This window comes from Equus caballus, chromosome 25, assembly GCF_041296265.1.
Source record: "Equus caballus isolate H_3958 breed thoroughbred chromosome 25, TB-T2T, whole genome shotgun sequence".
Classification (NCBI taxonomy): Eukaryota; Metazoa; Chordata; class Mammalia; order Perissodactyla; family Equidae; genus Equus; species Equus caballus.
Window position 1 is genome coordinate 26,428,505 of NC_091708.1, and position 12,369 is coordinate 26,440,873.

A 12,369-nucleotide genomic window follows, 5' to 3' on the forward strand; every position below is an offset into this window, starting at 1 on the left:
ATTAAAACTGTGGAAACAGAAACCAAGGTTTTAGACACTGCAGAGGCGGCAGCTTGTAGTCAAGCAGCAGCCCGAGCATCCATGTTCTATCTAGTTTCCTTGGTGCGTAGATTCTGTCATAGAAAATGAAACCAGGGTCCCCTGCCTGCGTGGCCCGGGATGGGAGCTATGCAGGGTCTCCGCCTTAGCTCTTGAGACCAGAATGACAGTGCCTGAGAGCGGGGAGTGAGGGCTGCGCCCAGCACCCACCAGGAGGAATAAACACCTCCTCCAAATCCCAGATTTCCTTTGATCCACTGACCCTGGCCACTTTCACCTTTAATCCTTTACACTCTTAACACTCCATAAACCACGCAGAGTTTGTCTTGTACAGGAGGCAGCTGAGTGAGCACGCCCTCCCTGCTGGAAGGGTTCTGCCGCCCCGGGATAATCCCCTTGTCTTCCCCTCGTTCCAGCACAGCACCAGCCGAACAAATGGGTGTAGGATGAGTAAGTGAATGAATGAATGAGTGCAGACCATTTTTACTGGGACTGGTGGTAAGATATCCAAGCAGAAAACAGAAAGGGGAAAACAAACACATTTGCTCACAGAACTGAAGCTCACTTTCCAAATTTTTTAGCAACACATAATAAAAAGAGCAACTCAAGGAGATGTGAACCGAGTTCAGAGCAGCTCCAAGGAGAAATGCGACTTGCTATTTCTGGTGGTCAGCTTCCTGGCTAGTCGTCCAACCCTTTGGCACAGCTTGCTACGTAGCTCTGGAGTCACAGACCTGCTTCTCTGCCCTTCCATGACCCCATGGTTCACACACTCTTCACAGCTCTCCCCAGCCCTTTAGCTTTCAGAGGTTCTCATTATAGTAGGACTGTCTCTGTTCCCAGAAGCAAACACAAGGTCTAACTGATCCCTGGGTTGTAAAAATGAACAATGCTACAAAGGAAGGCAGCCCCAAACGAGGCTCTGCAGTCCCCATGCCCAGCAGCGGCCGAGAAAGGCTTGGTTCCTTATCCGGAACAGATGCTCACCCGACCCCCCAAAGGAACTGCTTGGTCCAAAAGATGGAGAAGATGAGCAAGAGCATGACGCTCAGGATGACAGCCATCAGGTAGGCAAAGATCCGGAACTGAGGGTTGCGGGAACACTCCCTCAGAGAGTAGTGGCTGGGGATGGAGATGGGCATGGGCCTGGTGGCAGAGGCCATGTCCTGGAGGGGCCCAGTCTGGTTCACAGGCTCGGGGCCTAGGTCCAGTGTGTAGACCTGGGGCTGGCGCAGGAAGTAGCGGCTCTTGGGGTGGTCCTTGAGACAGAGCTGACGGCCTTCCAGGATGACGTGGTGGGGCTCCAGGCGAAGCAAGGTGAGCATGGCAATATCCGTGGGCAAGTCAGTGACAGGCTGCCCAGAAGCCAGCACAGTGGGCTGGCGACAGAGTGGACACAGCAGCTGGCGACGGGCCGGAGTCACCAGGCTGAGGTGGGCCAGGCATTCCAGGCAGAAGGAGTGACAGCAGTCCAGCACTTTCGGGGTGTGGAACGTGTTGTTGAAGGGGTTCCAACAGACAGGGCACTCAGCCTCAGGCTCCCGGCCCTGCTGCTCGGCCATCCTCAGACCAGACGCCGGGTGGCCTTGCAGGAGATGACCTGGCAGACAGAGAGAAGGAGCAAAGGAACACCCAATGAACTGTGGCCCTGCGCTTGCTCCTAGGCTAGGAGTTCTGTGGGTTGTCAAAGGGTATTACCACCCACATTTCACAGATGAAAGGACTTAGGCTCAAAAAGAGGAAGCGATTTGCTCCAGATCACCCAGTTCCTAAGCCGCGGAGTTAAGTCTGGTGCTCCTGCAGCGTCCCCTCTGGGCCTGAGCCACCCCACCGTTGGTGATCTGCCACCGAGGGAGACTGCAGCCCCGCTTTGGAAATGGATACAAATGCCCCGTGTGCTCCACGTGGCTGCCCTCGGCTTTTCGGGCTCCAGGGAGACAGAGGGGAGCCACAGTCTGTGGTTCATGCTGGAGGTCAGCTACTTCCTTCGCTGCTGCCTCAGATCCCTGACTAGTGCAGAGATGGGCTTTGTGAATCCCCCGGTCTGTCCCTCCTCCAGGGACAAATGCCAGGCCCTTTCCCTCCTCCCACTGGGCCACAGAGTCCATTTGCCCAGTCTTTGATACAGGGCATGGTGCTGGCCTGACGAGGGGTTCCTGGCAAGGCGTCTCCCCTTGACCCGGCAGCTTGAAGAGGCTCCCCTGCCCAGGTCCCCAGATCAGCCCTTCCAGAGCCTCCTTCCAATCCTCGGCCTCCTCTGGCTCCTCCTCCCTCCTTTTGTTCCAGGAAACCCCCAGGGCACCCACCTGGGCTTCGCTGGCACTAGAGCGGTCAGGCAGACTACCCTGAAGGACCTGATGTTCCAGTCTCTCCCTCTCCTGAATCCACAAAGCTTTGGGAGACAGCCTTCTTGCCACCAACCCCGGGGCCGTCTCCATGGGAGCGCACACACGTAGCACCTGGAGCTGCCAGGTGGCCCAGGCTGCAGCCTCTGGAGCTCGCCTGCCTGCAGCGAAGGCCAGAGAGCTGCCTGGGTGCAGGGTGGGGAGGCAGGGGAGCAGAGTTCCCCCAGGGCGTGGCAAATGCACAGCCCTGGAAGGCAAGGATCTGCAAGGCTGTGGGCGGTCCCTTCAAGACCTGGGATCCCGGCAGGAAAGGTAGGGGTGGCAATTTCCTTTTTCTAGATTGTGGAGAGGGTAGGTGAGCCTTCTGGCTTCCTCACTCCTGGGCCCTCATTCTTCTCTAAAATGGCTGAAACCTCCTTCTCACACAAAGGAGCTGCCTGCCCTGCACTTCAACTGCTGTGAAATTCACCTGCTGCACAGCCTCAAGTCTTTGAATATCAGATCCAGCAAGTTGTCTCCAGTCTTCTGATCATTGCATGTGCCCAAGTAGCTGCAACTAGAACTTGCAAGCCTGCTGCCTTCTTTGTTCTTAGAACACAGCCAGCCAGCCTGGCAGGCACTGAGCACTGAGATCTTAGAGTCCAAGCATTGGCAATCCTACCACCCTTGACGCCTTAAAAGAGGGACCCAGGAGAAGGGCTGCAGCCCCGCTTCCCCATTTCAACCAGAAACGCTTAGCTTTTCTCTGTCGGTCATTTGAATAGGCCGAAGAGTGGAACTGCTGAGGAAATAAAGTTTAAAAACCACTTCTCCATCCTAACCCCTCACTTTGCAGATTGGAGGCAAGAAGTGACTCTCACGCAAGGTCACCCAGCTTCTTTCTTTCTTTCTTCCTTTCTTCCTTTCTTTTCTTTCTTTCTTATTTTTGAGGAAGATTAGCCCTGAGCTAACATCTGCTGCCAAACCTCCTCTTTTTGCTGAGGAAGACTGGCCCTGAGCTAACATCCATGCCCATCTTCCTCCACTTTATACGTGGGACGCCTACGACAGCATGACCTGCCAAGCGGTGCCATGTCTGCACCCGGGATCCGAACCGGCAAACCCCGGGCCACCGAAGCGGAACGTGCACACTTAACCGCTGCGCCACCGGGCCGGCCCGCATCATCTACCCTGATTGAGTTGACACCTGAAGCAAAACCCACTTACACTCTCTCACCCGTGCTTCCTGGTTCTCTTCTGGACCTCTCTCACTGCTCCGTATAGGGAAGAGGAAATGAAGAGATGGAGGAGGAGGGTGGAATAGCTCTGACCAGGGCTGGGATAGTTTACCGAGGATCCTTACCAACGGGTGCCTTCTGTGGATCACTCATCCATCTACAAACAGTTATAGAGTTACTACTGAGTGCTCGCTATCTGCCAGGCGCCATGCTGGGCGTTGGGTAAATAATGGTGAATAAAATAGACATGGTCGTTGACCTCATGATATTTAGCGTCTAATGAGGGAAAGAGACATTTAATGAGTAATGGGCCAGAAATAAATACATAATTTTAATGAATGCTATAAAGGACAAAAAGGAAAATGGGCTTAGGCGGCTAGCTGCTGCCGATGAGACCACCAGGAAAGGTTTCTCCAAAGAGGTGACACGAAAGCTGAGGTGGAAGGATGACAAGAATCCAGCCATGCAGAGTGAAGGACATTCCAGGCCAAGGAGACAACATGTGCCAAAATCCTTACGTGAGACAAAGCTCTGCCAAACTCAGGATGTGAAGCGGGGTGGGGGGGGGACACTGAGGTGCAGTGGGTGGAGCTGCGGTGGGAAAGTGGCTCAGAATGAAGGCAGAGAGGGAGGAGGCAGGCCCTGAAGCCGGGGAATGAATGCATGTGGATTTTATTCTAGGGGTGAGTGTGAATGTGTGTGTGTGTACGGGGTGTCACCTGATTCCATTTCCATTTTAAAAACACCGTTCCAGCTGCAGAGCAGAGAACAGACTGGAAGGGCAGAGAGGAAATGGAAGACCAGTTAGGGGCTCTAGCAGTGGCCCAGGCTGGGATGGGGGAGCTTGGTGTGTATCAGGCCGCGGTGGAGAAGATCCATGGGGATGGGGTGAAAGATGTCTTCCCAAGAAGCAGCAGACAGCATAGATTCTGGAACCAGGTTGTTGAGGCTCATGACCCCAGATCCACTGCTTATTAGAGCCGTGATTCCAGCTGAATTGCTTAACCTCTCTGTGCCTCCATTTCTTCTTCTGAAAAGGAAGCTAAAAGTAGTACATCGGAGGGCAAAGCTCTTAGATAGAGCCTGGCACCGAGTAAATACTGTCTGTGTGGTGGTTGGCATTCCTCCTACAAATGTATTTGAGAGAGAGGAAGGGTCAAGGCTGACTTCGAGGCCACCTAAGTTTTTTTTCTTTTTCTTTTTTAAAGATTGGCACCTGAGCTACCATCTGTTGCCAATCCTTTTTTTTTTCCTTCTTCTCCCCAAAGCCCCCCAGTACATAGTGGCATATTTCAGTTGTGGGTCCTTCTGGCTGTGCTATGTAGGACGCCGCCTTAGCATGGCTCAATGAGCTGTGCTAGGTCCACACCCAGGATCCGAACCAGCAAAACCCTGGGCCACCGAAGTGGAGCATGCAAACTTAACCGCTCGGCCACGGGGCCAGCCCCCCACGAAACTTTTATGCACTGAGCTTGGAGGAGCCCCTGACTTCCAGAGTGTGTCAGAAGCAGACCTCAGGGGCCGGGCCCGCGACTGAGTGGTTAAGTTTGAGCGCTTCGCTTTGGTGGCCTAGGGTTTTGCCGGTTCAGATCATGGGCGTGGACATGGCACCGCTCATCAGGCAACGCTGAGGCAGCATCCCACACGCCACAACTAGAAGGACCACAACTAAAATATGCAACTATGTGCTGAGGAACTTTGGGGAGAAAAAGGAAAAATAAAATCTTAAAAGAAAAAAAAAAAAGCAGACCTCACTGGGAATCCATCCCCCGGAAAGAATCAAGGACCAGTGCAAAGATTTGATCACAGAGCTACCTGCAAAGCACAGTTCTAACGATGAAGTCTTGAAACTACCCGGTTACCCAAGAGGAGGACATGGATTGAATAAATTCTGCTTCATTCATATGAAAAGACTTTCTGCAGCCTTTCAAATGATGGGATCAAACATCTATTAATAGGAAAATATGGTCGTAATATGTCATTCAGTGAAAAGAACCAGTAATAAAACCATAATAAAACAATATAACCGCATTTTCCAATAAATGTGTGCAGGGGAAGAAAGGTCTGAAAAGACAGGCGCCAAAATGTCAACAGTGGTCATCTCTAGGGGTAAGATTATAGGTGTTTTGTTTTGTTTTTTAATTCTCTTAACTGAAAATTTCAACTGTACTACAGTAAGCTTGTGTTACTATCCTTAAAGATGCCCCCACCCTCCCCGAAGCAGAGCTGCGGTTTCTGAAGTCCCAGGGCCATGATAAAGTGCTGTCCAAGAGGCATGATCATTGTTGCATCAGCACCCGAGCCCATACCTGCCACGGGCCCTCTGTCATTTCTGGATCAGCAGGTCAGGCTCCAGCCTCTCCAGGAGACTCTGGCCTGTATCCGCCCACCAGCCACCCCCAGGCCAGGACAGCTCGGCTACACTGTCCTGAACACCACCCCAGAGGCATCGCCTCGGTCTATGGCTGAGTCAGGCAGCCAGATATCAACTGTCGGTAGCATCACCCCAATGTTTTCAACCTCGAAAGGAGAGAGACGAAGAACGAGCATTTTTATAACACTTCACAGTTTACAAAAGACGCCAGTCCTTGCTAGGATCTAAGTGTGGCAACTCACATTGAGATGGTATAATTGCCTTTTCCCATTTATTTCCATTTGCATAAGGCCATTTGGTTCTTTAAAACCACCCCGTGAAGGAAGCAGGATAGGGAGTTGAAAGTGTGCAGGCTTTGGAACCAAACTTATTTGCTGGGAGGTCTTAGATAAGTGGTTTAACTTCTCTGAGCTTCATTTTCCTCTGTAAAATAGGCTGATAATCCCACCTTACAAGGTTGCTGTGAAGAAGGGATAGTGCCTGAACAGGTAAAAGCACGCCAGGTGCACCATACATAGCGGGATGCTTTCATACCCATTTTATAGATGGGGAAGCCGAGGTTCAGAATGGTGAAGTGACTTGCCCGAGACTTCACAGCTCAAGAATGGCTGAGCTTAAAAGGTGATCCCAGGAGCCTGACATCCCAGGCCAGTGTTCACCCACTGAACCACGCTGCCTCTCAGGACACTAGGGCCTTGTGGCCCACCCTTCCGTGGCCCTCTCTGGCTGCTTACCTGCTCCCTCCTCGCTCCTCCTTGCTGGCCCTGCAGCATGTGCTCTGTGCTCTGACTTCTTGTGGCTCGGTTTCCAGGCAGCTGTGGGCGGGTCTTATTTGCATGGGTCTTCACGCACCTCCTGGCCGGCTCTCTCTCTTTCAGGTTTTCTCTTCTTCCTTCTCGCGACTTTAACTGTCTGCCCAACTGGAGACAGCCTGGAAGTTTCGAGTTCATCTTCCTCCTATGAGTCACTCTGGCTTCTTCTCTCATGAGGTCAGAGTCCACTGATCCTTGCAGACCTCTGTCCTGTGTTAGGTTGGTCTCCTGCCATCGTCTCTGAGTGTACTCGCCCTCTGCGTGCTGACTGCCTTGACTCTTGACGCATGCACAGCCTTCCTTTGCCGGGAAGGCGGGCTGTCTCTAAGCCACTCTGCCCCTCAGCCCAGACAGAGCCTTCCTTATTCTGATCGCTTACAGCCAATGTCCAAAGTGCTCTTGCAAAATATTAATAGAAAGGCAAATAATCCAACAGAATCAGGGAAGAGCCATTTAAGCATAAGCGTGAAGAGCCCGGGCTCTCAATCAGGTTTGACTTCTGGGTCAGAGTCAAATCCTCACTCAGAATCCAGACTCTACTTACTAGCAATGGGGACTTGAGCAAATTAGTTAATTTCTCCAAGCCTCAATTTCCTCACCTAACTAGGCAAATAATTTTACCTACTTGGGGCCAACCCCATAGCCTAGTGGTTAAATTCAGTGTGCTCCACTTTGGCAGCCCAGATTTGGTTCCCAGGTGCAGACCTACACCACTCATCGGTGGCCATGCTGTGGCAGTAACCTGCATACAAAATAGAGGAAGATTGGCACAGTTGTTAGCTCAGGGCAAATCTTCCTCAGCAAAAAAAAAAAAAAAAAAAATTAGCTACTTGATCTGCAGATTAAATGAGACAATCCATGAAGAGATCATAACACAGTGCCTGGTACACGGGAACATGCAGCAAATGTTAACCAGAACTATTATTATGATACATAATGAGGCAAATCACAGGAAGAGAAATGGAAATGGAATGTCTATGTAATTGTTCAACCTCATTTATAATTATAGAAATTCACATTTAAATGAGACTGATTTTTTTCCTATCTGATTCACAAATATTAAAATAATAGTAACTAAAAAATGCTGCCTATTGTTTAAAGGAATAATAGCAGTTCCTTTACTGACCTTTTAAAGGGGTTTGGAAAATAAACAGAAATACATAAATGTATTTGACCAGTGATGTAATCAAATGCCCTAGTCCCCTCATTTTATGTTTTTAAATTTTTCTTTTATTTTGGAAGGGGTAATACATCCACATTGTTCACCGTGGGAAAGGTTTGATTTTGCAATGAAAATGTTCTTCTCCCAGCCGCCTAGTTTCTCGAAAATTAGGGTATTATACTATTTGTTTCTTGTATTTCTTTCCAAAGACGTTTTACTGGTACACAAACAAAATGCCTATGGCTAAATGTCTATGTATTCCTTTTCCTCCTTTTTACAAATGCGTATATTGTATTCACTGTTCTGCGCCCTGCTTTTTCCTGTAATGATGGATCTGAGTTACCCTTCTCTGTTAGTACATTAAGAGCTTTTTCAGTTTTTTAATGGTTTATCATAGTTCATTGAATGGCTGTACCATAAATTACTTAACCATTCTCCTATTGATCTAATCTCTTCATTTTCTTTCTTTCTTTTTCTTTCTTTTTTTTTTTTTTTTGAGGAAGATTAGCCCTGAGCTAACATCTGCTGCCAATCTTCCTCTTTTTGCTGAGGAAGACTGGTCCTGAGCTAACATCCATGCCCATCTTCCTCTACTTTATATGTGGGACGCCTGCCACAGCATGGCTTGATGAGCGGTGCCATGTCCACACCCGGGATCTGAACGGTGAACCCGGGGCAGCCGAAGCAGAATGTGCAAACTTCACTGCTGTACCACCGGGCTGGCCCCTCTTTTTGTTTTTTTTTTTTAAGATTGGCACCTGAGCTAACATCTTTTGCCACTCTTCTTTTTTTCTTCTTCATCTTCTCCCCAAAGCCCCCCAGTACATAGTTGTAGGTCCTTCCGGTTGTGCTATGTGAGACGCCGCCTCAGCATGGCCTGATGAGCGGTGCTAGGTCCACACCCGGGATCCAAACTGATGGAACCACGGACTGCCGAAGCAGAGCGCACGAACTTAACCACTCTGCCACCGGGCGGGCCCCCAATCCCTTCCTTTTAAATATGTAAATATTGGATGGAAAAATAAATGCCGAAATGATTACAAGATTTAGATGAGCCTAGAATTGTGTGAAAATAAAGTTGTGGGCTTGGGGAAGTCTTAGGTCCCTAAAAGAGATCTCTAAGCAATTTTCCCCCTCTTTCTAAGCTGGAGGCAGAGAGCTGCCTCGAAGCATGCCTTGGTGGTCTGGGGATCCGTCTCAGCTCTGGAATTCCCTGCTTTCCAATGTCACTGCTGTTAACTAAAGTTATTGGGGATTCAAACCCTGATTTAGCCCAGAAGATCTGCTTTGTATTTGACAGTTTGGAAACCAGTCTTTCTGGTTTGATGACACTCGTGCAAACCATGAGGAAGCTCATATACTCTGACCTAATAAAATAATTCTCTGGAGGTATCCAAAAGCTATATGTGATATTGTGATTTATGATAAATATGTATTTGGTCCTTGTCCTATTCCTGGCACAGAGCTCCAAAAACCCTTGGAATTTCCTAAGTGATAAGAGAGATAAAGGTGTCTCTCATTCTGTTAATGAGGGTGACCTTTGGAAAGCCCCTTAGGTAACCTAAGGATGGGGTTTGGTTGCCAGGGGAACCAACCTGGAAATTGGAGGGTTGGAACTTCCAGCTCAGTTTCCTCCACCCAACTCCCGGGAGGGGAGAGAGGCTGGAGATCCAGTTCAATCACCAATGGTCAATGATTTAATCCATCATGCCTGCGTATCGAAGGCTCTGTAAAGACCCAACGGGACGGGGCTCAGAGAGATTCCAGGTTGGAGAACACATGGAGACTTGGGGAGAGTGGCTTGTTCTGAGAAGGCGTGGAAGCTCCGCTCCCTTTCTCCACACCTTGCCCTATGCATCTCTTCCATCTGCCTGTTTCTCTATATCCTTTATAATAAACTGGTAAACGTGAGTAAATGTTTTCTCTGAGTTCTGTGAGCCACTCTAGCAAATTAACCAAACCCAAGGAGGGGATTGTGGGAACCTCCCATCTATAGCTAGTTGGTCAGAAGCACAGGTGACAACCTGGACTTGCGATTGGTGTTGTAGCGGAGGAAGGCATTTCCTCTACCCGCTCTGGGTCCTTCTGGCCGGACAATGAATTAAATTCACATGAGACAGAATAACAGGAGAAAATTAGACAAAGCTTTATAACGTGTATACACGGGAGAGGCTCAGGCAAACTGAGCGACTCAGCCAACTGGCCGAGGCTGCCTGTTGAAGTATCTTCAGCTACAGAGAAGGAGGACGTTTGGGGTAGCGATTTGGGGCTTCAAAAGGGAGGAAGGCAACCCACATGGAAATGGAAAAGCAAATGTTTGGTGAATAGAACTTTGATAAGAGTGGGCTTAGCAAGGATCCTCCCAGTCTAGTGGAACCCAAAGTTATCTGTGGTGATGGCCTGTCCTGGGGACAGGCCTTTATTTTAAATTTGTTTTAGGCAGTTAGTGGGGAAAGGTCGAGTGTTCTTGCTGAGTCTGAGCCTTTATTGTCTGCAGCTAAAAATGATCTGCATACCACAGTGGCGCATCCTGGGGCGGCCTGCTCTGGACCCCATCAGTGTCTGAAGTGGGGGACAGTCTTGTGGGACTGAGCCCTTAACCGGTGGAATCTGACACTATCTCTGGGTAGATAATGTCAGGATTGAGTTGAATAGTAGGACACCCAGCTGTTGTTGGAGAATTGCTTGATGGAGTTCCACAGACACACGTCGGAATTGATGTCAGAACCGGAATATGCCTGTATGTTTTGGTTGAGTAAGAATGTTCATCGCAGTTTTATTTTAACCACAAATGATTGAAAACAATATAAAAGTCCAATGAGAACACGTCAGTTCAATGGAAAACTACATAATCATTTAAATGACGTTGCGGAAGAATTTTTATTGATTTGTGGAAATGGTCACAATATACTGTAAACGGAGGGGGAACGTGGTTTACAAAATGGTGTACGTAGTATGAGCTGGATTTTGTAAAACAAAATGTTACAGTGATTATCTCTGGGTGATGGGCTTACTGGTATTGTCATTTTCTTCTAACCTATATTTTCTAAGTTTTCATTAATACATATGTATTATTTTTATAACAGGAAAATTGAATTGGAAAGTAAGTCTGAGTTTTCTGCAACCAGGGAATGCAGAATTTAAAAAGAAAAGCAGAGAGGACATGTAAGAAATCAGTCACAGCATTGCAAATGTTGAAATAAACATAAAATAAACCAAGGCCCCTTTCCAGGTCACTAATTGTCTGGTGAGCAAATGCATTATCATAATGTCTCTGGGTGGTCGGGGCTGGGGAGTCCTTTGCAAACACTGGAAAATTTTTCCAGGGAGATACCCAGGAGAGATAGTGAGGCGTCTCAGGAATTTGAGAGTTGAACAAATTCAGTTCATGCATGGGGGCTGAGGTCAGCCAGCTGGAAAAGCATCTCGTCTAAGCTGTACCTTGGAACCGGATGAGTGAAGAGTCATGAGACAGTCAAGAGACATGAGCCAAGGTCTGGAGCGGCGGTACAGGTATGAAGCCATCGGGGAGGAGGAAGCAGCAGAAGGCAGGGGATGAGCAGTGGAGGATGGAGAAAAGGCAGTGATGAGGCAGGTCTGGGTCAGGCGGCCATCAGCGTTTAACAAGCCCCCCGCTCCTCGCCGAAGGCAGGGGGCAAATCTCCCTGTGGGGCATCACATCGTCGTCATCACTCAGAACCTTGCGTAGGCCTGTCTGGACTTAGTCCCAGCAGCGTAGGCATTTCCTGGAAATTGTTAGAAATGCAGAACTTCGGGCCCACTCCAGACCTGCTGAGTCAGAATTTGCATTTTTACAAGATGCCTAGGAGATTCAGAAACACGCTAAAGTATGACGAGTACTGATTTAGGAGAAATAGCCCCAGTATATGCTCCTTGACCTGTCCTGATTACAGTCGTCTTCAGATTGATAAAGACTTCCCAAGGACTGACACCTGGAAGTAGAAATCCTAGACAGGGCTGGGTCAATCCCAACCTGGGAATGGGCATCCCCGGCATCTGCTTTATGCAGCATCCGAATTCGTTTTACAAGGTCACAACCCCTTGGGCCACAGAATGTTTCATACTAAAGATCGTATGCTACATTTACCATACATTAAGTAACGCTCCCAGTGGGATCTAAGGCAGCACCCTGTAATCCAATGCATTAATATCCTGCAATTTATTATAAATGGACATCAAGAAGAATAAACACCATAAGGTCAGGTCAATTTTGGCACCAAATTTAATGAAAAAACTTTGTCCCTCAGAGAGTGGGGATTTTAGAATTTTGGATACGGGTTGTGAACTGTTTCATTTATTTTCTTTTTAGAATGTGTCAGCAGTTAGAAACACTGCTACGGTGCTATTTCCCAGCCCTTGTTAACCTCAGACTTAGCAAGAACTACAAGATCTAGATATT

General features: G+C 48.7%; 1 protein-coding gene across 2 annotated transcripts; it reads right to left on the bottom strand.

Moving 5' to 3' along the window:
- Nucleotides 1–498: 498 nt before the first annotated feature.
- Nucleotides 499–7,151, bottom strand: RNF183 (ring finger protein 183). Of its 2 annotated transcripts, none has more exons than XM_005605711.4 (2): nt 6,710–7,151; nt 499–1,639 (listed from the first exon to the last, which is right to left on the bottom strand). In XM_005605711.4, the coding sequence occupies exon 2, from the start codon at nt 1,599–1,601 to the stop codon at nt 1,023–1,025; it is 579 nt and encodes a 192-aa protein (XP_005605768.1). In that variant the 5' UTR covers nt 1,602–1,639; nt 6,710–7,151; the 3' UTR covers nt 499–1,022. The 2 variants fall into 2 exon arrangements, with proteins under 2 accessions (XP_005605768.1, XP_014591462.1); XM_014735976.3 differs by lacking the exon at nt 6,710–7,151 and adding an exon at nt 2,346–2,575.
- Nucleotides 7,152–12,369: the final 5,218 nt, after the last annotated feature.

Bases quoted from the DNA above. Each gene is read 5' to 3' on its own strand.
- RNF183 (XM_005605711.4), bottom strand. From the start codon at position 1,601: ATGGCCGAGCAGCAGGGCCGGGAGCCTGAGGCTGAGTGCCCTGTCTGT.